The 22,951-nt window shown below is 34.1% G+C and overlaps 2 protein-coding genes and 1 long non-coding RNA gene across 20 annotated transcripts in view; 1 reads left to right on the forward strand and 2 right to left on the reverse strand.

The window, feature by feature from the left end:
* Positions 1–157: 157 nt before the first annotated feature.
* LOC126865759 (transforming growth factor beta regulator 1) lies at positions 158–6,595 on the reverse strand. 3 transcript variants are annotated; one of them, XM_050618649.1, is made up of 5 exons: positions 4,003–6,595; positions 1,712–1,940; positions 1,314–1,590; positions 1,024–1,243; positions 158–953 (listed from the first exon to the last, which is right to left on the reverse strand). In XM_050618649.1, the coding sequence occupies exons 1-5, from the start codon at positions 4,030–4,032 to the stop codon at positions 780–782; spliced, it is 930 nt and encodes a 309-aa protein (XP_050474606.1). In that variant the 5' UTR covers positions 4,033–6,595; the 3' UTR covers positions 158–779. The 3 variants fall into 3 exon arrangements, with proteins under 3 accessions (XP_050474606.1, XP_050474607.1, XP_050474605.1); XM_050618650.1 differs by lacking the exon at positions 4,003–6,595 and adding an exon at positions 2,327–2,452; XM_050618648.1 differs by lacking the exon at positions 4,003–6,595 and adding an exon at positions 2,070–2,320.
* Positions 2,416–2,745, forward strand: LOC126865763 (uncharacterized). Its single transcript, XR_007689662.1, has 2 exons — positions 2,416–2,505; positions 2,585–2,745. It is a non-coding gene; the product is annotated as an uncharacterized LOC126865763 (long non-coding RNA).
* Positions 6,596–11,277: 4,682 nt separating the features above from the next.
* LOC126865758 (CUGBP Elav-like family member 2) overlaps positions 11,278–22,951 on the reverse strand; it is a 355,524-nt gene continuing 343,850 nt past the window's right edge. For 12 of the 16 annotated variants that reach the window (XM_050618633.1, XM_050618637.1, XM_050618640.1 and 9 more), the window contains 2 exons: positions 22,114–22,344; positions 11,278–21,774 (listed from right to left, as the gene is read on the reverse strand). In XM_050618633.1, coding sequence (XP_050474590.1) covers positions 21,647–21,774; positions 22,114–22,344 — 359 coding nt within the window. In that variant the 3' untranslated portion in view covers positions 11,278–21,646. The remainder of the gene's footprint in view (positions 21,775–22,113; positions 22,345–22,951) is intronic. The other 4 variants (XM_050618636.1, XM_050618635.1, XM_050618634.1 and 1 more) reach the window with 4 other exon arrangements.

Here is a 22,951-nt window from a genome sequence, read left to right on the forward strand (position 1 = left end):
TTATTATATGAAAAATATAATATGCTTGGGTAAAATAATTGTATAAAATTTGTAATACTGTTTATAAGTTACATAACTGGAAAAATATAAATACAGTTGCTCACACATTTGTACAACGAAAAATAATTTTTTCGTTAAACATTGATTGATATATATGTATAGTTATTTATTCATTCTTTATTCAAATTTGTAGAGATATGTTGCTTTATACAATACACAAACCTTGATAGATAATATTACAGTAATTTGTTTCTATATTACTATTTCTAATTCTTAAATCACAAAATACGTAATATTATTAATTTAATATTAATTATAATTGTAAAATATTTAAAATTAAAACTAAAGTTGATTTATTTAATCACATTCGCAAAATAGCAAAAATTATTTTTACGACAAAATCTGTTTACATTGACATGCAATTGAAATTTGTTTAAAACAACGTAGTTTTATAATAATACAATGTAATCAAAATTATAATATATCCATTCAATATTTACAAGATAACATTCTGCAAATAACAAATTATTTATTGTAATTTTATTTATATATTATTTTAATAAGGTAAAAGTAAATTGTTTTACATACTATACGTAGCATAATACATAGCACAAAATAATTTTTGAAATAAACGTTGCTAATTTTAACAGATTTTCTATCTTCTTTATATAAAAATTTAATATATACATAATTTAAAAATTGATGTTCAATACCAATACATAAAGCAAAATAATATTTTTTCTGAAAATTAAAAATTCTTTTTATTAACAATATAAAAGTCACGAGAGAAGCTCTTGAAGAGCTAAAAGATCACTATCAGACGGTTCTTCTTTAATTCTGTACGAATTTGCTAAAGCATAATGCCTATGTAAAGCAGCAAATCCAAGTCCTGGATCTGTTTCTTCTTCCATTACTGGACTTGTTCCTCTTTCCATTGGTTGATTCTTGCTTACCTAAGATTTGATTATAATTTCATTTATACACAGTTTCAATCATATGTAAATAAAATATTTAATTACATACTTCGAAACGTTGTTGTTTATACATAGCCAATTTACGAGTTCCAGGTGTGCTTTGTATAAGATTTTGTATAGTAGGATGTGAAATTCCAAAAAAATCAGCACCTTTTGGTGCTATTGTACGAAGTGCAAGAGAAATTGCCATTAATAATTTGGAATGACACTCATCAGGAGTAGAGCCAACCAGAGGCTGATCTAGATCATTATCAGATACAATTTCAAATCTGCAAGTAATCCTAAACGTTGTATATTTATATACATAAAATTATATTAATTATTAGTGTCACTATATACCTTGGTTTTGGTCCACCATCTAATATCTTACATGTATATAAACTTTTTGTTCTTACATCCCTTAAATTAGCATATACCCTAGTACTGCAGTAACCTACTGGATAAATGAGATCCTCTGTATGATAAGCTATTCTGTCCGATACTACTTCTCCAAGGGAGTAGACAGTAAGATCACCTAAAGAAATAGGAAATATAGGTCTCCCATGGACATCCAATGGTATTAATTGGACAACTTTCCTCGCAGTTTTATTGTAACGTTTAGCCTTATTTTTTGTTTCTAAAACAAATAAAAGTTTTATATTACTTATTTTGTTGAGTTGATATACGCACAATGTCTCAATTACTTGGAATTATATTACATTATATTTGGTGTAACTGAATTTAGAATACTTCCATACCTGAGCCATCAGTCGAAGCTCTTTTCTTTGCAGTTTTTTTAGGAGTAGAGCATTCTGGATTAAACGAACTAGGATTAATACTGTTTGATTGAGATCGAGCTATCATAGTAGAGGGATCTATATCTCCTTGTTGTTGACATAATTTACGTAAAAGAAACAGTCTCTCTTCTTTCACAAGCATAAGATTTTCTTGCATTTGTGCAACTTGATCACATAATGCTGCATTTTCCTGTAATTATACATTTATTCAAAACTTCTGTAGTAACCAAATTTTGTTATTGTTCTCTTTTACTCATATTTTGATTAAAACAATAATACATCATCGCGAAAGAAATATTATCATAGTAAATAATCTTACGAATACTGTATCCTTTATGATCCTTTTTAACCTTCGGTATTTCTTTTTGTATTTTAAATTTTGCTGTAATTCTGCATTTTTTTTAAATTCATTGTAATAGTTATCATAAGTTTGAGTCATTGTGAATTCATTACATTAGACACAAAATATCGAAAGAGGTTATGATGGAGTGATGTTTGTGATTACTTCTTATCGCATATATATTAGTTTATGTCTATAACTAAGATAATGCAAAAGTTTGTACAGTAAGTACATACAGAAATGAGTAGAAAGACATTGCCGATGTAATGTTTAAAAAATCAGCGAAAATATGCGTAGTAAAGGGTCTCTAGCGGTCAACAGTTGTACTATATACACATTTCTTCTCCGTTGCTCTCGGTGAAAGTACTACACGATAAAATGGGAAATGTGCATTTGTACCGGTGATTAATGAAGGGTAAGGGCGAAGAAACGTAAAAATTTCTTCAAAGTGATGAAATATTAGAAATAAGTTTATTTTTTCTTATCGATTACAGAAGCAACATTCTGAATACCACAAGCTACTGACAACAATGAACATCAACAGTAGCAGCGATATTCTCAGAAATGATTGACAAGACAAGACAATATAAAATAACATCATTTCTTGTAAAATAATTATATAAAATCTATTTAGAAAGAGTTCCTACAAATCAGATTGTAATTTTGTAATTTTACAATAATTTCATTCTGTCGTTTGATCGATAGAACTAAAATAACTCTTCTCATATTGCAATTAGAAATGACGATCAAAAGTTGTATTCACGGTGCGCGACGCTGTTTACTGCTCATTTTCGAATCTCCATTCGTCAGTACATAACTTTAAACGTTTGCTTTCAGGGGGTATTCTAGTCTAGAGGCATGAATTTCGGGCGGTTTTTGAAGCTCTGTACAAACGAAACAAAAATATTTTTACTATCCATTTTTTTATCATGTGTTTATTGATACTTTAAGATTACATAAGAAATTAACTGAAAAAAACTCAAAATTCACAAAGTTATGAACTGGCAAAGTGGGAGGTCCAAAAAAAGGGTGTCCTGGCGTGCATGATTTCAACCCTTCTGGTCATCTGAAGCAAAAAAGCCGAACGGATTCTTAATTAGTATAGATGCAGCTATAGCACGAACCTTGGCAAAGTCAAAAAAATATTTTTTCACAAAATGGCGACCGTTTGAAAAAAATTTTCCTTTTTGGCATGTTTTTTTGGCAATTCCGAATTTTTTAAAAATAGTAAAATTAAAAATTTTGATCTGAGCATAGTTGAGGCGATAGAGGAATGTATAAAGAACATTCACACTAAATTTCAAATAAATCGGTTCATTAGAACTTGAGAAAACTTTAAACACGTTTAAAGTTTTGACAAGTTTAGACAAGTAAAGACAAGTTTACTCGGACAACGTCTACCGTCTACTGTTCATTTGTTCCGGTCGGACCGGAGCAGATGCCGCGTCATAAAAATGGCTGTAACTCATAAAATAATTTTGAAAAATCCTTCAAGGGCATATTCTTGAATGTTTAAACTTTGGAAATATAAAAAAACATTTTTTCGATTTTTTCAAATTTGTTGGCTAGAAACCCCCTTCAGTCAGCTCTGTACGGCCCGGCACGAACTCAGATTTCTCATCTCGCTGTGTATACGCATATTTCTCCCACCAAATCAAAGCACCGGAGAAGGAAATGTGCGTATAGTTCGATTCTTTGACCGCTAAGGGGCGATAATTCGTGGAGCATATTTTTGGCTGAGTTTGTAATTTCCCTATTTATCTTTGCTACTTACGTAATTTGGAAAATTTATAACATGAATTATTAAATGTAATAATAATACAATGGTATACTCTCATTTATTTAAAATGAGTTAGCAAAAATAATTTTGTATATTAAATTATAAAAACAGTTTTTATATTTTTATATTTACCAGAGAGGAAATGAGAGAGCTCACGCCCATTGTTCTAGTTGTTCTACACTACAGATGCTGCACCACGCGGCCGAGCACTGAAGTTCCACGCTAGATAATTATTTAGTTCTTCGACAAACGAGCTATACTTGCTGTGATTCCACGTTATAAGAGCCTATTTCATTATACGGTTCTATGGAAAATTATTATATTTGATATAGACAAATATGAGAATAACAAAATCGCACAATAATTAAGCTTAATTGTCTTAGAAAGAGAAATTAATTGTTTATTTTTTTTTTAGAAAAGAAAAGAGAACCTTTCCTTTAAGACCATGATGGATCAATAGAATGGTCAGTAGAATTTTAGTGTATTCTTCATACACAATAATTTTGTAGCTTTAACATTAAATTTACTTTCCTAGCGATAATGTTTCCTTTATAATAAAACTTGAATTTCATTTTAATAGTAATTTCAGTAGTTGATAGGCTGCGAATAATATTTCTGACGTGATGTATGTGTTTTGCATGCGTATTCGTTTACAGAAACGGTAAAAGCAAAAGAACAAGTTATCTGCAGACAAGATTTGATGTCATGACTAATTTGTTCATTAGGATATTTATCTGTAAGACAATGCTACGAGCGAGTTTAGGGTAGTCGTGTTTACAGCACGTTCTGATGATTTAAAAATACCGAACTTGCGTAGTTTCGCTTCGACGTTCGTCTACATTGACGATTGTACAAATAATGCCCGAATATGCTAAGCATCGCACTTGCAAAACGTTGGGGATCATTAGCCTACGACGTCGCACGGCGGATTAATTTATGGCACGGCCTAATTTATAGCACCGAGTGCGAACGCTTCCTCTTCCTACAGCTGAGGGTGACGAAGGTTAAAGGAATTTCCACTACTATAAACAACAGGCCTTTATTTGCAGCAACTGCAGTATGGGGGTAGCCTCAGTCGGTTGGTGGATGCCGTTAACGGAATCCGTCCGTGACTTGTTATACCGCTGCGTATGGTTCTTTGTCAACAAGCCTTGATAGCTCATTCGGCTCTCTTCTTCTTGTAAGTGTATTCTATGATCGTGATCCAGCTTCGTCCCAGCTGCAACTGCATTTCGTTCTAAACTGATAACCGGGATCAGTAGTGTTTTTCCTTGGTTACGTTCCAGGATGGGCCGCACCCGTCTCGTATAACCAAACGCCTTGGCTGGTTGCGTCCCAGAACGGACTGCGTCCGTTCTACAACCGGCACAGCACTCTTGCTCGTTGCGCTCCGAGATAGGTCGCGCCCGCCTTCCATAAGCGAGGGCACACTAACGTTTTTCCCGGTGCGTCTCAACCGACGGACTGTGTTCGCCCTACAACCGGATACAACAATCATCCTCTGTGTTTCTGGAGCGGTCTTCCTTTTCCAAGGTTGCGGCTCAATCCGGCACCCATCCTGTTCGATGTATTCGCGATCTCTAAGTCTAATCCAGGAGCGGTTACTCCACGGACACGCTATCCTCTCGTTAATCGCTTTTCTGTATACAGAAAGAAATAGATATACATACATAGATATTCATACGATTCCCATTTCCTTACTGTTTTGATAGTCTTCTGGAGGCTATCAATTCTTGTAAGAGAAGATTTCTATTCCGAGTCACCGTGATCGTCGTACTGATCATTGTGGTCACGATACCGGCTTGCCCGAGCAACAGTGGCTATCGACTGGAATCGTCTTACTCCTTCTTGCCCGTTTTCTATATCGTTGTATTTCTTGTATTTCTACATCTTGTATTTCTGAAGTAGCTTTCGACCAGTTTCGATTCGTTAATCAACCGCATCAGCACCAGCTGTTCTACCATATGTAACCAAGCATTTTCTTATCCTTATTGTACTTGTGTGTACTGTTCCTTTTGGATCTTTCGGTCTTCCGGAGCGAGTTACGCAATATTCTTCCGCAGTGGAGCCCAATCCGATCTACTTCCTCTTGCACCCTATTTAACAATCTAGAATTCAATTTGGAATTCGACTTTCAGTCCTCGAAGCCTATCAACGCTTGCTTTGGCGTGGTGATGACGGCCACATCCCCTATTGTACATAGTAGTCGATGTACTTTGTATTTTCTTTTCCTCGAGACCTCAGTCCTGCGAGCCTCTATCTACAATGGTGGTTGCGAGAGCGTTAACGATTGTCTTATTGTACTATTGGTACAGTCCGTTCGCCCTTGGGTTGATCGTTGGGTAAGGTTCTAAATTACAGAGTCCCCAAACTGTAAAACTCGTTCCCCGACCACTAATTATCCCAATTATCTCTTTCTGAGGTAAACCCTGAGGAAACTAAGTTTAATTATTGTGCGATTTTGTTACTCTCGTGTTTGCCTATATCGAACAGAATAGTTTTCCTTAGAACCGTACAATGAAATAGGCTCTTGTAACGTGGAACTACAGCGAGATATACCTCGTTTATGGTGGAACTAAATAGGTTATTTGTACGTGCTAACGTGGAACCAAACAGAGCAGATCCCTAATTTTATAGGTTCTTGTGTATGCTAGCGTGGTATAGCTTCAGCACTTCTTCGTTAGAGGCAGCACTAGTCCGGAGACAAACGGAATTATAAGCGTGAACGCTGTCATTTTCTCTCTATATTTATATACATATATGGTTAAAAAACTACTGAACTTTCAAAACTCTTTAAATTCCATGTTTAAATATAATTTTTCTTTTTATCAATATCATTATCGCCAATATCGCATTTAATTGTTAGTTTTCTTATCTGTAACTGAATTAAAATTTTATGTTTTTAAACTTGTATTTTATTATTTTTAGCGCGTTAAAGTAATTTTAAAGTAAAATATTATTTTTTATATGTAATATTTTCTGATTAAAAAAGTTAGGCAAAGGTATTCCCCAAAGTTTGGGATTCATCGTTTAGAAATAAAAAATGTCAAGAGTATTCGTTCAATAAAATTTGTTCGTCCCTCATATAAGCAAATCATAATCGAATTTAAGTACATTTTATAAAACGAAATCTTTTAGGAAGATTGATTCTGAGACACGAAAGGGAAGAAAAAGATTTAAAGTTTATTTCGAAAATACGATTTATTAACCTGTCGAACGTAAATTCTGTAACGCGCGCTCGCACGCACAATGTTCTTTCTGTCATGTTCATCTCTAAGTACATTCTCACGCACGCGGTATACAAAATCTATATTGTTACTATACTTAAACATCGTGACGCGTAGCTTATCCATTTAGACGTACACTATCCTAGGGATCGTGTTTTTAAGTTACTATGACGATTACAGTAACTCAGTCCGTCGAAGAATTTCCTTCATGCAATTATACGCGAATTTGCCGTGAGACACGTGCTTGGGTACATCCAAGTTATCTCCCTCGCTCTCGATTCCTTTTTTTCCTGTATGTACTCTATTAATCTTTACTCGTGTTAACTCATTACCGATATTCGTTAGAAACGATTATCCTTTTTGATAAATTTACTGTACAAATGCATTTGTTGCTTTTTTGCGCTTTAAAGAGAGAACGGGAATCATCGTTTGAAGTAGTTTTAAGATTAAGAAGGAAAGAAATTACGTTCACTTTAATATTTGTCGCCATATCCTAATTTTTACGTATTTAATTCTAATTACTTTTATTTTATACTGTATTACGTCATATTATTTGAAAATTGAGTGAAACTTTAAACTAAATTAAAGTATTAATTTCAATAAAAGGAAAAAGCAATTACTTCATATTTTTCATATCTTTCTCTATTACGTTAGGGTACCTACTATATTTTTCATGAAATGAGATATAAAATCTAACTTCGATGATTCCCAGTCGATAGAATCAACGAACTCATTCTTAATCGCATCTGCAATCTCCTTTACTGATTACAGCATCAAACGATTACTAACCGACTAACGCGTCAGTTATTACTAATATACGAATCACAGTTGCGATCAACAACTAACTGTTCATCGATCTTTCTCAAAAAATGTATATTTGACAAAAGTTCAAAATACAGTAAGAGTGAGGGAGAAAAAAGTGTGTACTCGACTTCACTCAGGGCACGTAAATAAATATTACACATTAATATAATTGAAGGCTCAGCGACTCAGGGGAAAAGTGGCACAAGTTCGTTTTTCTCAAAACGAGATAAGAACGATATATGGGCATGTATTTATCTGGACAATTTTGTTTCGAGATTTTGTCTTTGTGGAGTAGTATGTATATTGCGTAATGTGTTGTAATATTCTTCTCAAATTCAAGATTTCGTCACTTGTATTACTTTTCCTTCGAGTTCTTCGATTAATTATTTGAACAACTGATACCACTTTGAATTGTATCCCAGAAATTTTCTCCTAATTTCCTATGATACTCGAAATAAATAAAAAAAAAAAAAAAAAAAAAGGAGAGAAAAATGAAAACGAATGATTCTGCTTGGAGTTTGGATTTCATTTTTGTCGGCACAGTCCATGCATGGTTTACGTAAGTACAACGGAGATCACTGTATGGAACGAATTATAGTCCGATATACATATACATACATACATCTATACGGCAGAGAGCAGTTTTCATTCTTTTCCAGATTTAACTACGTACAAAAAATATCCTTATCAGTTACATACGCTTTATGTACACAATGTACCTACGTGTTTCCTCCGATGATTGTAATAGTATAAGTGCGTGTGCGTACTGTACAACCTGTAGCCTATTTAACATCCAAACGAGAAAGATCACAATTTATGTATGTTTTATCTTTTCTTTTGTTTTTACAGAGACACGATGTCGAGTATAAGATGACACATAGTCTCTTTATACAGTGTGCCGCAAAACGACTTTAATCGAAATAGTATTAGCTTTTGTGTCTCGAGGGTTTTTTTTTAGAGTACATTAATGAATTTGTTGTCAGGTTTTCAAAATTTTCTATAAAATGATACGAAAGTTGTATTTTTCTTTTAAGCGTAATTCAAAAGTTATATGAAAGACTTTGACACTAACTTATAAATATTGCGAGAAGATTCATATTTCATTTTGACAGTTCGAAGTACTATTATAATTAAATACATACAAAATATTTTTATATTGTACAAATTGTACAGAGCGCATGAACAGTATAGGTAAAATATACGCAATAAAAGAAAATACGGAAATATAGTACTATAATTAGTATAATTAGTACTAATTGAATCATTTAAACGCAATCGTTTACTTTTGCGACACACTGTATATAGACTTTTAATTTCATTTTATAGATTACACTTTTCTCTTCCGTCGTTATCTCAATGTACATTAACGAATTATATGGATCATTCCATCTAACTTTCTTCTATCTAACTGAACGATATGACAAAAACGTATATCTTCGACTCTTGTCGTTCATAAACGCCCCTTTGGCCTTCCTATTGGCGTGTTTCGTTCGAAAATATTGCGACTCTCGCATCTTTTCTTCGATCCCTTTGTACATATTTAGAAGTCTTATTCTCTGTATATATATAATGTTTTTTTTATGTATTTTGCGCGTTCTTCTCATCGATGACAATTTATATTATTGGAAATATTTATTGTATCGTTTGAACATATCGCTTATATCTGTTCTATTATTAATACTAGGGAAATATAAATTAATTGTAAGCTATCCGTACAGTGCGATTCGAATAAATTTCCACGAATCTAAAACATACATGTATCACGTATCACAAACTTTTATTGCTGAATGTGAAAATCAATTAAAAGTATTTTTTCTTCTAAAAAATATTATTGTGATTTTACGTCAATTTTATAAAGGAGTTACACGAGCTAGTTTTAAATTTGAGAGCGATACAATAAATATTTGCAGTAGTATATTTTGGAATTACGTAGCTTTAATTATCGTAAATCGATTTCTCTCATCCTCTGTTTAGTTTCGTTAAGTAAAGGATTCAAAAGGGCGGATATACATTCTCGTCCTAGCGAAGAGCGAATTAGTTAGGCCGAACACAATGAACATTCATGAAGATAGTTATCAAAGTTGCTGTTACAGCTGGATTATGCTTGACTATGTACAAAATTTATACAATGTATAAAAATCGTTCTCGCGTGGCTCGATGGCTAGCACCACCATCATCTTTTCTTTTTCGTTTGACGTTCGTTCGCCTCTGTTTCGTTGCGATTAACGTTTTATTAACTGTTCCAGCACGATGGCTACATACATTTGAAAAGGCATGAAACCATGAATGTGAGAATTTAAAGAAATATATATACATATCAAATTTGAATTATTAATTCATTCTCATCCCGAATTTAAAATGTTTTTCCGCGTAAAAGAGCTTTTTACAAGTGAAAGATTATTCGGTAGTTATTGATATTTGATTTTCAAAATATTTTTAGTATTATGTTGTCCGAAAAGTTTCTTTCGCTTTATGAGGAAATAATAGACGCACAACGTTTCTTGTTTTATATTTTGTTTTTATTTCGTCGAATTACGTACGATCCATTTTGTTCTGTTGAGATAAATACCGCGACATTTCACAGACTTGGTTTCACGTTTGTACGAAGGTGCACTGTTGTAAATAACACGTTTAAGAAAGAAAGACACTTTTCGGACAACCCAATATTTAATATTCGTGAATAGACAAATAACTGGAAGGTTGATGGGTGTAAAGGAATATTGACCGTTAAAATCAACGTTCTTTAAAATTAGATTTAGAACCACTAGTTATTATGTAAAAGGTGTCAAGTTTGGTAAAATATTCACAGTATCAAATGTGTTTAAGTATTTTTGTAAATTTTTCGAAGATTATGGACGACTGCTGGATAAGTTAATACGAACGATTCTCGTATCTCGTCGAATAGATTGAACGGATACTTCGATTCCAACCTTGAGCGTCCACCTTTTTGGATCGTTAAATTATCTTAACAATCCGCGTTTTAGTAATATTATTCAACATCACTTATTTGCATAATCAAGTACTTACACTTGAACATTCAGTTCATACAACGAAGGGGGATAATGATAACGATTAATGTAAAACTTCGTAGGAAATGCGTTCAGCCGAAATGTGATCACTAATTTCACTCGTTGTAGTATCTTTTTAACAAGTGCAGCGTAATGTCTGAGAGTCAAACATGTTGCAAAATTGTATCGGCGGTATCGTTGCTAACCAAGTCGACGGTCTATTCGAACGTAATTTTTGTAATGTAACTTTATCGTAAATACTTTCATAGAGAGATAGAACTGAGAAGTGTTTTGGAAACGACGACTGACAAGTAGATAGGAGTTCGAGGAATTGGTACGATGGACGGCAATAAAAGCAAAGAATAAAATTAAACCAACAAAATAAATACAATGTATTATTACTTCAACATACGCCACATGCTGATCTCCGGTATACCACAAGAAAAGGATAAATGGGAAAAGAAAAAAAAGAACATATTTAAGATCGACGATATTTACTTTTCCCTTATTTCGTCGATCGATCATGATAGTCGGAAAATACCATTGATGCGCTAACAATAAGAAGATACAGCGAAAGAAAAAGAAAACAGAGAAAGAACAAAAAAAAAATATATATATATATATATGCATATATACATATATATATATGTATACGTATGTATATATATAATATATAAATATAGGTATTGAAACAAAAATTAAACGGAAAACAAAGAAAAAAAATATGTAGAACTATTTTCTCTATAAACGCAAGCATTTTAAACATAACGATGGGTGACGCGGATGATCACGTTCAACAAGAACGATTATAGCGCACGTAAAATATACATTGATTATTTGTACATGTATCTCTATACGCACATACACGAAAGAAACACACGTAATGCCCAGGCGTGATATACATATGCATATATATCTATCTGTGTGTATGTATATATATACATACATATATATATATATATATATACACACACGCACACATATGCATATATATACATATATAGGTTGTTTGTATTACACGCGCACACACACACATACGCACGATACACACGCGTGTAGAGCCTTTATAGTGCGCAGGGACAGAAAAAAGGATTTTGCTATTAGTTTGCGGTTTTAGCGGTGAAATTTGGTTTTTCTTTGATTTTATTCACGATCGTTTTCACCGTGGTGTTTCTTTCTTTCTTCTTTTTTTGTTTAATTTCAGGCGGTCGATCGAATTTCGTCGATCTTCCACGCGAAAGCATATTCGGTTCTGTCGTGATCGAGACCTCGAACGGCGATCATCCATTTCTTTTTGTTATTGAAAAATGTTGGTACGATAGCATCTTTTTCTTTTATCTTTAGAAACTTTTCGTATCACCTACGATACGAATGAAAGATTAAATTGTTATAGAATTTGCTCAATTTGAGATACAATTTCTATTTAACTATAAGGTCAAAGTATGTTCTCTTATACATAATATTTTCTTTTGCTTTATTATGTATAAATATGAAATATCAATCGATCTTCAACACATGCAGTTTGCTTGCATGTTAATTTAATTTTGAACATCAAATTCATTTTTGAACGATCGTCTTTCGAGTCTGTTCATAGCACATATTAACGCGCTGCATTTTTTAAAAATTCGCACACATAAGAGCACCAAGGAAAACGAACGCGGTTAGACGCACAACTCTAAAATTATAAAATAAAAATAGTAATATTAATAGTAATAGTAGAGCAAAAAATTGAAAAAAAGAAAACACGTTCTACGGAAGAGAAAAACAGCAAAATAAAGTACTATAATCTGTTAACATTGTAGGGATGAAATATATATACATATATCCGTTGAACATGATAACTGTTGCGAATTATGCATACATATCTGGCATTTAAAACGAAGAAAAAAAAGAAGATAATACATAATCGAGCAGTAATTAACCAATTGCAATGCTATTGACAGCAATGGTAGTTACGATAATGCGAAACGAAATAGGATCATACACTTTATTTTAAACTTATACACGAGCCACACAATAACCAAATTTACCGACTTTAGAGGTAATCATTTGGTTTTTAAAAAGTTAGACACTAATTTTATATTCTATTATTAAAATTAAGAATTTTTCAGAAGGTGGATCAGTTTGGTTCCTGAGTAGCTCGTATAAATTTATATATCTCTGATATTCACCGGACATGCTGAAATTCATTAAAAAAAATAAATCATACAAAATATACAAAAAACTGACATTAAAAAATAAATATGTAGATTTCTACAATCGACAAGTACGACGATTTATTAAGTACGTTTGACGAGTGATCCTTGTTCGTTTCATTTTCTTGCGAAGCTTTCGTAAAAATCGATCCAAAAGTTTTTTATTGCACCATGATCGAAGTAATTCGCTTAGCGTCACAATTTTCATCTAACAAACAAAGCTTCTACGAATAATAATAATAATAATAATATTAATAATAATAATAATAATAATAATAATAATAATAATAATAATAATAATAATAATAATAATAAAATAATAATAATAATAATGTAAACACCATTCCTATAAATAATAATAACATATAAAAGTAATAATAATGATAAGAATAAAGTTTTACAATAACGATACCACCAAGAATCGTATCTATAGTAATAATTACGTCGCAATTAACATTAATAATTTACCAACAGAGTAATAGGGGTAAATTGTAATGATTCAACTAATAGTAACAATTGTAATAATAATGAGGACAACGATAATAATTGGTAAAGTGGGGTATAGCAATAATAATAAGTATAATCGTACTAATGGTGATCAACGTAGCAGCACTGTTTTTCCCGACCTTTTTCTTTCATTTTTTGTTTAAAAACGAAATTAACATACGTGCTGAAGAGAATTTGGTAAATGAATGAAATATAAAAAAAAAAAGAAAGAAAAATATGATGCTATATTAATTCATAATGTTACTTCTGACTAGGCTCCATTTGTATTCACGTGTACAAAAAACTTAAGAAAACGTGTAACTCCACGTAAACAATTAGTTAATTGTTATATATTTATGTATATCGGCTGAACGTGCTTGTGTGTGAAAGAGGAAGAGTTAGTTGTTAACACGGTGCGTAAGTACATCGATTAATTAAAGAGACGTCTTTGGTAATTGGCACGGAATATGACGCAACGAACACCTACGTTACGATCAATATGAGATGATCCATCAAAAATCGTGCAAATACGGTCAAAATTATCGTACAAACGAGTAGGAGAATGACTCTTTATGACAAAATAAATTAGAAACGCAGAATAAAATATAATCAATGTTAAATTAACATGGAGCGACTGATAAGACACGAGTCTGGGGACATTATTACGAATTTTCGATTTGATAACTTATGAAAGATGGCTCAATAGCTGACTTCGATGTCCCGAAATATTTCTAGGTTCAATTTGATGGAAAGGAACATGTGAACGTGAATCGCTGGAAGCATATCGTCTGAGACGACAGAGAAGCATATGGTTCTACGTATGTAATAACCGTAATGTTCGACGAGATTATGGATGAACCAAGCTTTTGAAACGGTGTTTGGGTGGATTGATTTATACTGTATATGTATGTCAATGGATAGCGAATGAAATAGAAAAGACCGTGACGAGATGTGGTTTCATTATGGATTCGATCTCTAATTATCTTACATACTTCGAATAAATGTTGTTTTCATTTCCACTCTATTCTGTTTCCGATCTGTTTTTAATGAATCATCTTACATATTACTTTACTCTTCTCTGCAAATATGCAAAAAGTAAATGTTCGTTGCTCCGTTCATTTGGTTTGACGCGTGCGTGTAAATCGTGCATTAGTGTCATCGGATGACGCTTAAATTATTATTATTATACTTAAAAGAGAATTTTCTAAGAAATCAGATTCTCTAATCGATTATATCTATAAATTGAAAATTTCAACGGATCCTTTAAGAATAAAAGGATAGGGGAAATGACGAATGGACGATTCGTGGAAATGAGCAACAGAAAGAGAGCCAGCCATGATCGCTTATGCACTTCAGCTGTTTTTCGTTCTTCGATGTATATAACGAATAGATTTTTTAAATCATATCCACAAGACAAATCCAGGCGATTTAACTATATTATTTATTATTCTCTGTGATTCTAATTATTCGTCAATCCTAGAATCCATCATTAACTTTTTCCTTCGTGCACAAGTCAATAAGTGATTCGATATAAAAAATAATTTGATTATACTTTCCAACGAAATTTGTCTTGTTGATACGGCTCAATTTATGAAATTCACGATCATTTCGTGTAAAACAAGCGATCGGATCTAGTTCAAGTCGAAGACGAAGCTTTTACTACATCGTTCTCTTCCTTTTACGATTTTCAATATTTTTGTCGTTCAGAGGGAGAGCTTGCGATGTTTCATTAGCGAGCCATGATTCATTTTTCTTGATATTCGAATAATACAGTGACACTGCAGATGTAGTGACGCTATGTAAAGTCTTCGTTGAACTGACAATAACAAAAAATTTAAGGAACACGCAGACTGGATTAGCTTTACCGTAAAAAATGTCAGCTATCATTTTTGGACTCTTCAAGATCCTGTTTCTCTCTTTTTCGTGCTTTTCTATGCAGGAATCGTATGCTTCTCTAGGTTTACAATGAAATTAAGTACCTTACAGTGACGCCGTTGAGTTAATCTTGCATCAGTAACGACGTAAGTGCTCTCGTATAGAAATTCTGAACCATTAAGGATCAATAAAAACTTTCAAATTCTTAACAGAATATATCCTGACCCGCATTCTACGTCGTTTTTAAAAACTTAAACACTATACAGACAAGAGACAAAGTTAACAATGTACAATGATTTGCTGTTACGTACTTCGTAAAATTATTTATATTTGTCGCATTTAACGTAACAAAAATAGTTACTGACTCAAGATTAATTCGTATACAATCACATGACCTTCCAACATGTGATCACCATGTCAACGATCGTAAACCATTTTTCGAATGTTCCCAATTTTCTTCCGTTTTCTTCTCATTGTGTACTCACACGTACAATTTTTTCTTTTACCCGTCAGTACGTATTTTGTCTACAAACTCGAACATATGTACTGGAGATCATAATTAAAAACGTGAATCGTAAGTACCTCCTTGGTACGAGTGATGAAGAGGGGAGAGAAAGAAAGAAAGAAAGAAAGAAAGAAAGAAAGAAAGAAAGAAGGAAAATTAGAATGATCGCGTGCACGCTAGTGAAGTGTCACCTGATGAACAATTTCGTTTCTTTCGCGTTTCTTTCCTTTCTTATGATTTTCTTTCGCTTCAAAATCTTTGCATCACTAAGTTTCTCATACCACGCTTATTTCTATTATACATACATACGTTAAAAAGCGACCCTAGTCCAATCCTATATACGGTATAACGTTATCACAAAGTCATTAAAAAATGCTACTTATGTATTTCGTTTTTCCCTACACTTCGTTTTGTCTCCTCTGTTCCAGTTTTGTCTTTTTTTTGTTTTTGGTTCTTTTTTTGGTAATCTTTACACCATTATATTATTTTTAATTTACAACAGTAAATCTGACTCTGCCCATTTCGCTCGGACCACGGTATCTTTTTTATTTTTTCGTTCTAGCACATTTTGTTTGCATTCATCTCGTTCTACTATTCTTTTTTTCAATGGTTTTTCCCATTTCCTACATACGTTATTTTCTCTATTATTTATTCAGTTAGAGTCACTAGAGTCAGCACTATAGTCACCAGTGCGCGTTTTTATCTACATATAAACAGGCGCTTCGCGATGCTGACACCGATCCCGAAAGCGAGCCGATAAAATCGATTCTCAATCGAAGAGCGAACTCGGGCGCGGTAGTATTTTTCGTATTATACAATAAGGTATACAAGTTCCGTCTCACAGAACGAGCATTCTTGCTTTTGTCTCGTTTCCTGTTTTCCTTTTTTACTTTTTTAACGGCTAGTTAGTGATTGTACGCAAATATTTCTTACGCTAGAGGTCCACGGAGAATTCTTTGCGATCTAAAATTGATCCTTGCCTGTTTTCCTTCCATCACTCATTTATTTCGAATCGCTGGTAAATTAAGCGACTGAAAGATCGTGGTAACTATATCCTATTTTTTCTTTCTACAGTACCTTCGTATCAGCTTTAGATCGCATGGCTCGCGCGCGCGCATACGCACATTTTCGTACATACACATGCACAGATATATGGGTTGCATACATTTGCATATGCTATGTAATATATATATACACACACATACAGAGAAACAAAGAGATAAAGTAGCGTGTGTTACACTTCAGAGTTGTCGCCACGTACAAAGCGTTGCCGAACTATGACAGTATTATACAAAATAAAGAGTAGCGAAGCGGTGTTTCCATTGCAGTTTCGAACGAAACTAAAACGATATTACGATGAAAGGTACGACCGATTTTTGACAATTCAAGAATCAATATCAAAACGATTAAGCGAGTCCTATTTAGTATGGAAAAAGAACCGACTAAATTTCTATCAGAACACGTATTTGGTTGAGCATGTCAAGTTATGGCCGCAATAGACTTTTTCGGGATAAAGGGATCTATGTGGCCACTGTTACTGCGTGCATCAGTTTACTGTGAATTTGTTTAATCCATTAAAACTCAAGCTCTTATTTGAACCTGCATTGTAAAATTGTAAAAATAACGGATAATATGTAATTGACTCGTTCAGTTAAATTGTTTTGGATTGCAACGTCAACTGGTGCAGTTTGACTACAGCTATCGTGGCAATGGTATCAAAACGTGCACCATCAAAACCCAAGGTATAGTTGGTAGATTGGATTAAGGTAGAGTCTACCTATACAACTAAACCTTGTTGTAATATTTGTTAGAATCACTGTTATCCCTAACTACGTACAAGGTGGCGATATAGTAAGAGCAATGTTACTCTCTAGTGAGGTTGTTACATCGCCGAAAGATACATATGTTATGGCATTTGCTATAAGTAATTATAAACTGGTTTTGTGAAAAATATAATTAAATATATACACACATACAGAGAAACAGAAAGATAATGTAGCGGTGTGTTACAGCTTAGCCCAAGGAACATAAAAACATAGTGATCGATCGGTAGTGCTCCGGCTTCCGCTTAGCTACTCTTTACATGCTAGTTCGATTCTGAACGATGATATATCGTCGTTTCCCTGGTCTCTCTCGAATTTTTGTAACACGCGATCGAGCGTTTATTTTTCCCACGACGATTCCTCGTTTCCGTTTCCGCACCTCGACTAATTTCGCACCGACCTGGTCCAGAGTTTTTAAAAGCTGGCCGATGATCGTTGAGGACTCTTCTCTTTCTTTCTCTCTTTATATCAGTTTTTTTTATTTATCACGGATCGGCGCGTTCACAGATTGTAACTCGCCACAATTGACAATCACTGTGCTGCCATTGTGCTGCTATTCCCGGTTAAATGTCGTACTGACCAAGCAGTGGTGACCGTAGATGGAAACGGTGCACGCATAGGTGGATGGATTCGTTGGAGGAGGTGTTGTTTTGCTTTTCTTCCAGGGTGGTCGTGTAGGGAAAAAGAGTAGGAAGCATCGTATGGTAATACAATGGTATATGTGTGGGAAGTAGAGCGGGCTGCCGCTTCTTGTAGAGGAGCGAGAGTGGACAGGTGTATACAGGTACCGACAGACACAGAATGACTGATCAAGAGGCTGACCAAGGAATCGTGACTGATCGACTAATCGATTGACTAATCGATTGACTGATCGATCGAACGATTGACCGATTCGACTGACTGAGACATGGCACGGCGACTCCGATCGAGAACACGGTCACAACGTCACAGGCCACCTGCTGGCACACAAACAAACACACGGACAGGTTAGTCACCACCACACACCAGATATGTAGGATATTACACCGCGTAAACGTGCACGGTGACGAACCAGCGCGACGTTCATTCAAACTTTCTTTTTAGAACCTGCGGAACTTTTCCCTTACGACTGTCCGCGTTTTGCTGCTTTCTGCTTTTCCCAACGATCCTGATAGGTTTGCCAACTTTCTCCTTTCGCGTTCTTTACTTGATAATGTTGAAAAAAAGATAGCAAACATAAAATGAATATATAGAGACTAGCGAGTTCACCGAGGTAGATAGTAGCGCTTTGCAACCCACCAGAATTTGCTAATGTAAATCAGTCGAATAAAAACATCGTCGCAGGATCTTGTGGATACAACGTCACCGCGCAACGTGTACACAGGTAGTTTGTCGGTACATCGTTCCTATGTAGGAGCGACAAGGATCTATTCTCTTTAAATACTTTCTAATAAAAGAAATATACTAAGGATGTTAACGTTATCGTTTAATCAGTCTTAATGTTATTCGATTCTTGTTGCTTCTTTCATGTCATCGTGGTTCATCGACGCGCCGATTCTTTGCATAAGTAAGTAAATAAACAAATCGAACGATCGTTAGTAAAGACTTTATAATAGTAGAATACATATTTTAGGAAGAAGAAAATCGATGAACCACTGCTGGCAATAATGGTACCCGGCGTCCGACGACATCCCAGAAAAAAAGAACACACGGCGATGTTAGTACTAACAACTAAAGAAGCGTCATAGCGTAAATTAACCATCAAACTTCGATATACGAGTATTATTGTCACGATAGAACGTTCCAAGTTCTCTGTACCCTGTACAATAAAAAAAAAAAAAAAAAGAAAAAAGAAAGAATGACGACAACAACGGGGGACTGATCATCGCGATTACAACTGTAAAATATAGTGGCGTAATCAGAAAATTAAATTAGTAAGGTAGATCGTGGCGATTGTTTTCATTGGTACCTTATGTCGGATAACGAACAAATAATTATCGGCGAAGTTACTGGAAGCATATATATGTGTGTGTGTGCGCGCGTGTGTGTGTATATACATGTGTATATGTAGATGTAGAAGTATATAAATATAATGCATATGTAACGATTAAAAAAGGAACGATAGAAGCAGACCTTTTAAAAATAGTAAGACAAACAAGTAAAAATAAGATCAACAACAACAAAAGTTTAGTTAAACGTACGAAACTAAAACGTTGCGTGAGAGAAAAAAACTTAAAGCGAACTACTTGTACTCTGATATTCTGAGGAGAAGCTACATGGTGAATTTGGTTAGTGAAACTTCACGTTTACGTAATTTCCACTTTGTGCACAAAAGTTAGCACAGAAAGCTTGATTGGCAGCCGTTTGCAACGAAATGAACTTTTGATTACACCACTGGCGCGAATTAAGAGGGCTGGTGGGGCGGTAAAGGGCTAGAATGGGCAGGCTTGCATCTTCGAATATGTACGTATATCGAGCAATGGTATTTAAGAATACTTTTAGGTCTCGTTTTGATGCGGCACGATTAAGTATCATTGTTCTGCTGCGATTCGTATTTTCCTGAAATACCGTACAGCAAGAAATATACATACAATTTTGAAAGGTCCTATTAATGAAAAATGTTCTGAATAAATCCTAGAAACTACTAAATACAGTTTCGAAACATAGACAAAAGATTATTTATTTTATAGCTTTCTGGGATTTTTCATTTGGAATATATCACGTATATAATATATTCTATGAACTAAAATTATTTGCATACAAACACAACGTCTCTTACACGATCACAAAGGATACGTAAATTATACGTATTACAAAAAAGCTCTCAACGATCTACATGCTAATTGAACATGTATATACTACAATGTCTTTTCTAGTTATGCTTCGGAAAGCGTTGTAAGAGAAAGAAACAAAATTTAAATAGAAAAAAAGAGATAGAGAAAGAAGACATACACAATAGTTATTCGTTGTATCTCATCACCGGCAAAAAAAAAAGCAGGAACCGAAATATTCGATGAGTTACCACTGCGTTCAACAAGAACAAAACTTCTTTATCACTTGTAAGCGCCATTGAATCCTATCCATAATACGAGATATTGATTTCGAAGAATGTTACGGTCGATAAAAATCACGTATATCATGGGAAATACGGATATACAGCAGTCAAACGAAGAAAAATAGATATAATCATCTCGATATAAGAATAATCAAAATATGCATGTTGATAATATGGACGGACTGTCATGTGGAGAGATTTGAACTCTAGAGAAAACTAGTTCTCATTTGGAGCTACTCCAATCATTTACAAGAACAAAATATACAGATATCTATATGTGTATCTATAGAACGTTCTTCCTAATTATATATTCTTCGGAACACAGTTATGATGATATAGTAAGTCTTTAATTTTATCACAGTCTCGTAAATTCCTCTTTATGGCGTCTAAAAGCAAAGAAGACTATTAAGGATTTTTCTTTGACCTTCATAAAAATTACTGCTTGACTAGAGATTTTTTGCTAGCGATATCTGCTGGACACTTTGGTCGATTGAAAATACCTAGTCCTATCTATCTACCTACCTACCTATTTATCAATTTATCTATCTATCTATCTATCTATCTATCTATCTATCTATTTATCTATCTACCTATCTATCTATCTATCTATCTATCCATCTATCTATTTAATTATCTATCTGTTATCTATCCAGACCGAGAAACATTCCCGATCGATGATCGACGTCGCGAGATTTATGGAATGTGTCAATAGTGGTTTCTTTTTTTTGGTTTTTGATTAAGGACACCAAGGTCGTTGATTCCGAGCCGTGGTATCCGAGAAGTCCTTGGTATCTACCTACAAACGGTGGACGACGTCGGCTAGTAGGGTTTCGATGCGTCCTTGGATCGTTTAAGTTGGACCTTCAGCCGTTTCATGCCGATTTGGAAGCCATTCATCGCTTGGATCGCTGCTTGCGCGCTTGCCGCATTGTCGTACGACACGAAGCCTGCAAATTATTTTTCATTGTTTTGTAATATATTACTTAAGTATGAATTCTGTAATTTTCCTCATTTTATAGAAACATTAGTGTGTTACTATTACTTTTTATGATTTTTCTTAAATATTACTTATCGGCTAGAACTTTACATATTTAGTTGGGTCATTAGTTAATCATTAACTTATATATCTTAACAGAAACGAATGGTCTATCGCTGGGTCAGTGGGTGGAGAAGAGGGGGCGGTAATAACATTTATGTATAAGTAAAGTATATACAAATTGACGAAATATACAATAGTATGTATATACGTTTAACGAGAAACGATGCAAGAGTATAACGCATCTTACCAAAACACTTGCTCAGTTGCGTTTGCTTATCGATGAAGACTTTTGCCGAGATGACGTTTCCAAATGGCAGAAATGTTGAAACCAAGTCAGTGTCGCTGAACTCCTGCGGTAGATGATAGATAAACAGATTGCATCCTTCAGGACCCTCTATCTGCTTGTCCGTGCTGGTGAATTTTGCCTTTTGGGCCGCAGCCGCAGCTGCGGCTGCCGCTGCCGTGAACGCGGGGAACCCTGCAACCACAAAATTCGTCATCACCGATTTCTTATTCCTCCATTGATATTCTGCTACGCATTGTTCCTTCTCATCCCACGAGATTCGCATTTTGACGGCTACTATCGTTCATTCGATTATGGTTTCCGATTATTGGATTGCAGATACAATATGTAGTTATTGGCTCGATTGGAGGTTTGAATTATTGGTTGATTTTTGGTCTCATTGTGGTTTTGAATTATCGAACATGTAAAACGATCAGTTATTGATAGCGATCCTTATTTGTAGTATAGGTTTCACTATAGTACATTTTCAATAGTACAACGGATAAATCATTATTCTATTGCTTCCTCTATTTTTAAATAAATTGCGTATCTTGTGAGTTGGGATTTGTATATTACAGTGGCGGTCATATGCTCGATGTATTTCAAATTAAATATTTTGTTTACCCTCTGCGAGAAATTTTAATTTTATATGCATGAATTTAAAACCGTAACTCATACTATTTTTCTGTAAATTTGCATAATTTAAAAAAGTTAATAGGAGTAGAGAGAGAGAGAGAGAGAGAGAGAGAGAGAGAGAGAACTATTTGAGGTTATGTAAAGACTTAAATTAGATACATTTGCA

This window comes from Bombus huntii, chromosome 5 (assembly GCF_024542735.1).
Source record: "Bombus huntii isolate Logan2020A chromosome 5, iyBomHunt1.1, whole genome shotgun sequence".
NCBI classification, from domain to species: Eukaryota; Metazoa; Arthropoda; class Insecta; order Hymenoptera; family Apidae; genus Bombus; species Bombus huntii.

Coding starts and splice junctions, on each gene's coding strand:
- LOC126865759 (XM_050618648.1), bottom strand. CDS start 2,189: ATGACTCAAACTTATGATAACTATTACAATGAATTTAAAAAAAATGCA. Junction 1,591..1,711: donor AGCTTCGACTGATGGCTCAG/GTATGGAAGTAT, acceptor TATTTGTTTTAG/AAACAAAAAATAAGGCTAAA. Junction 1,244..1,313: donor GATGGTGGACCAAAACCAAG/GTATATAGTGAC, acceptor GATTACTTGCAG/ATTTGAAATTGTATCTGATA.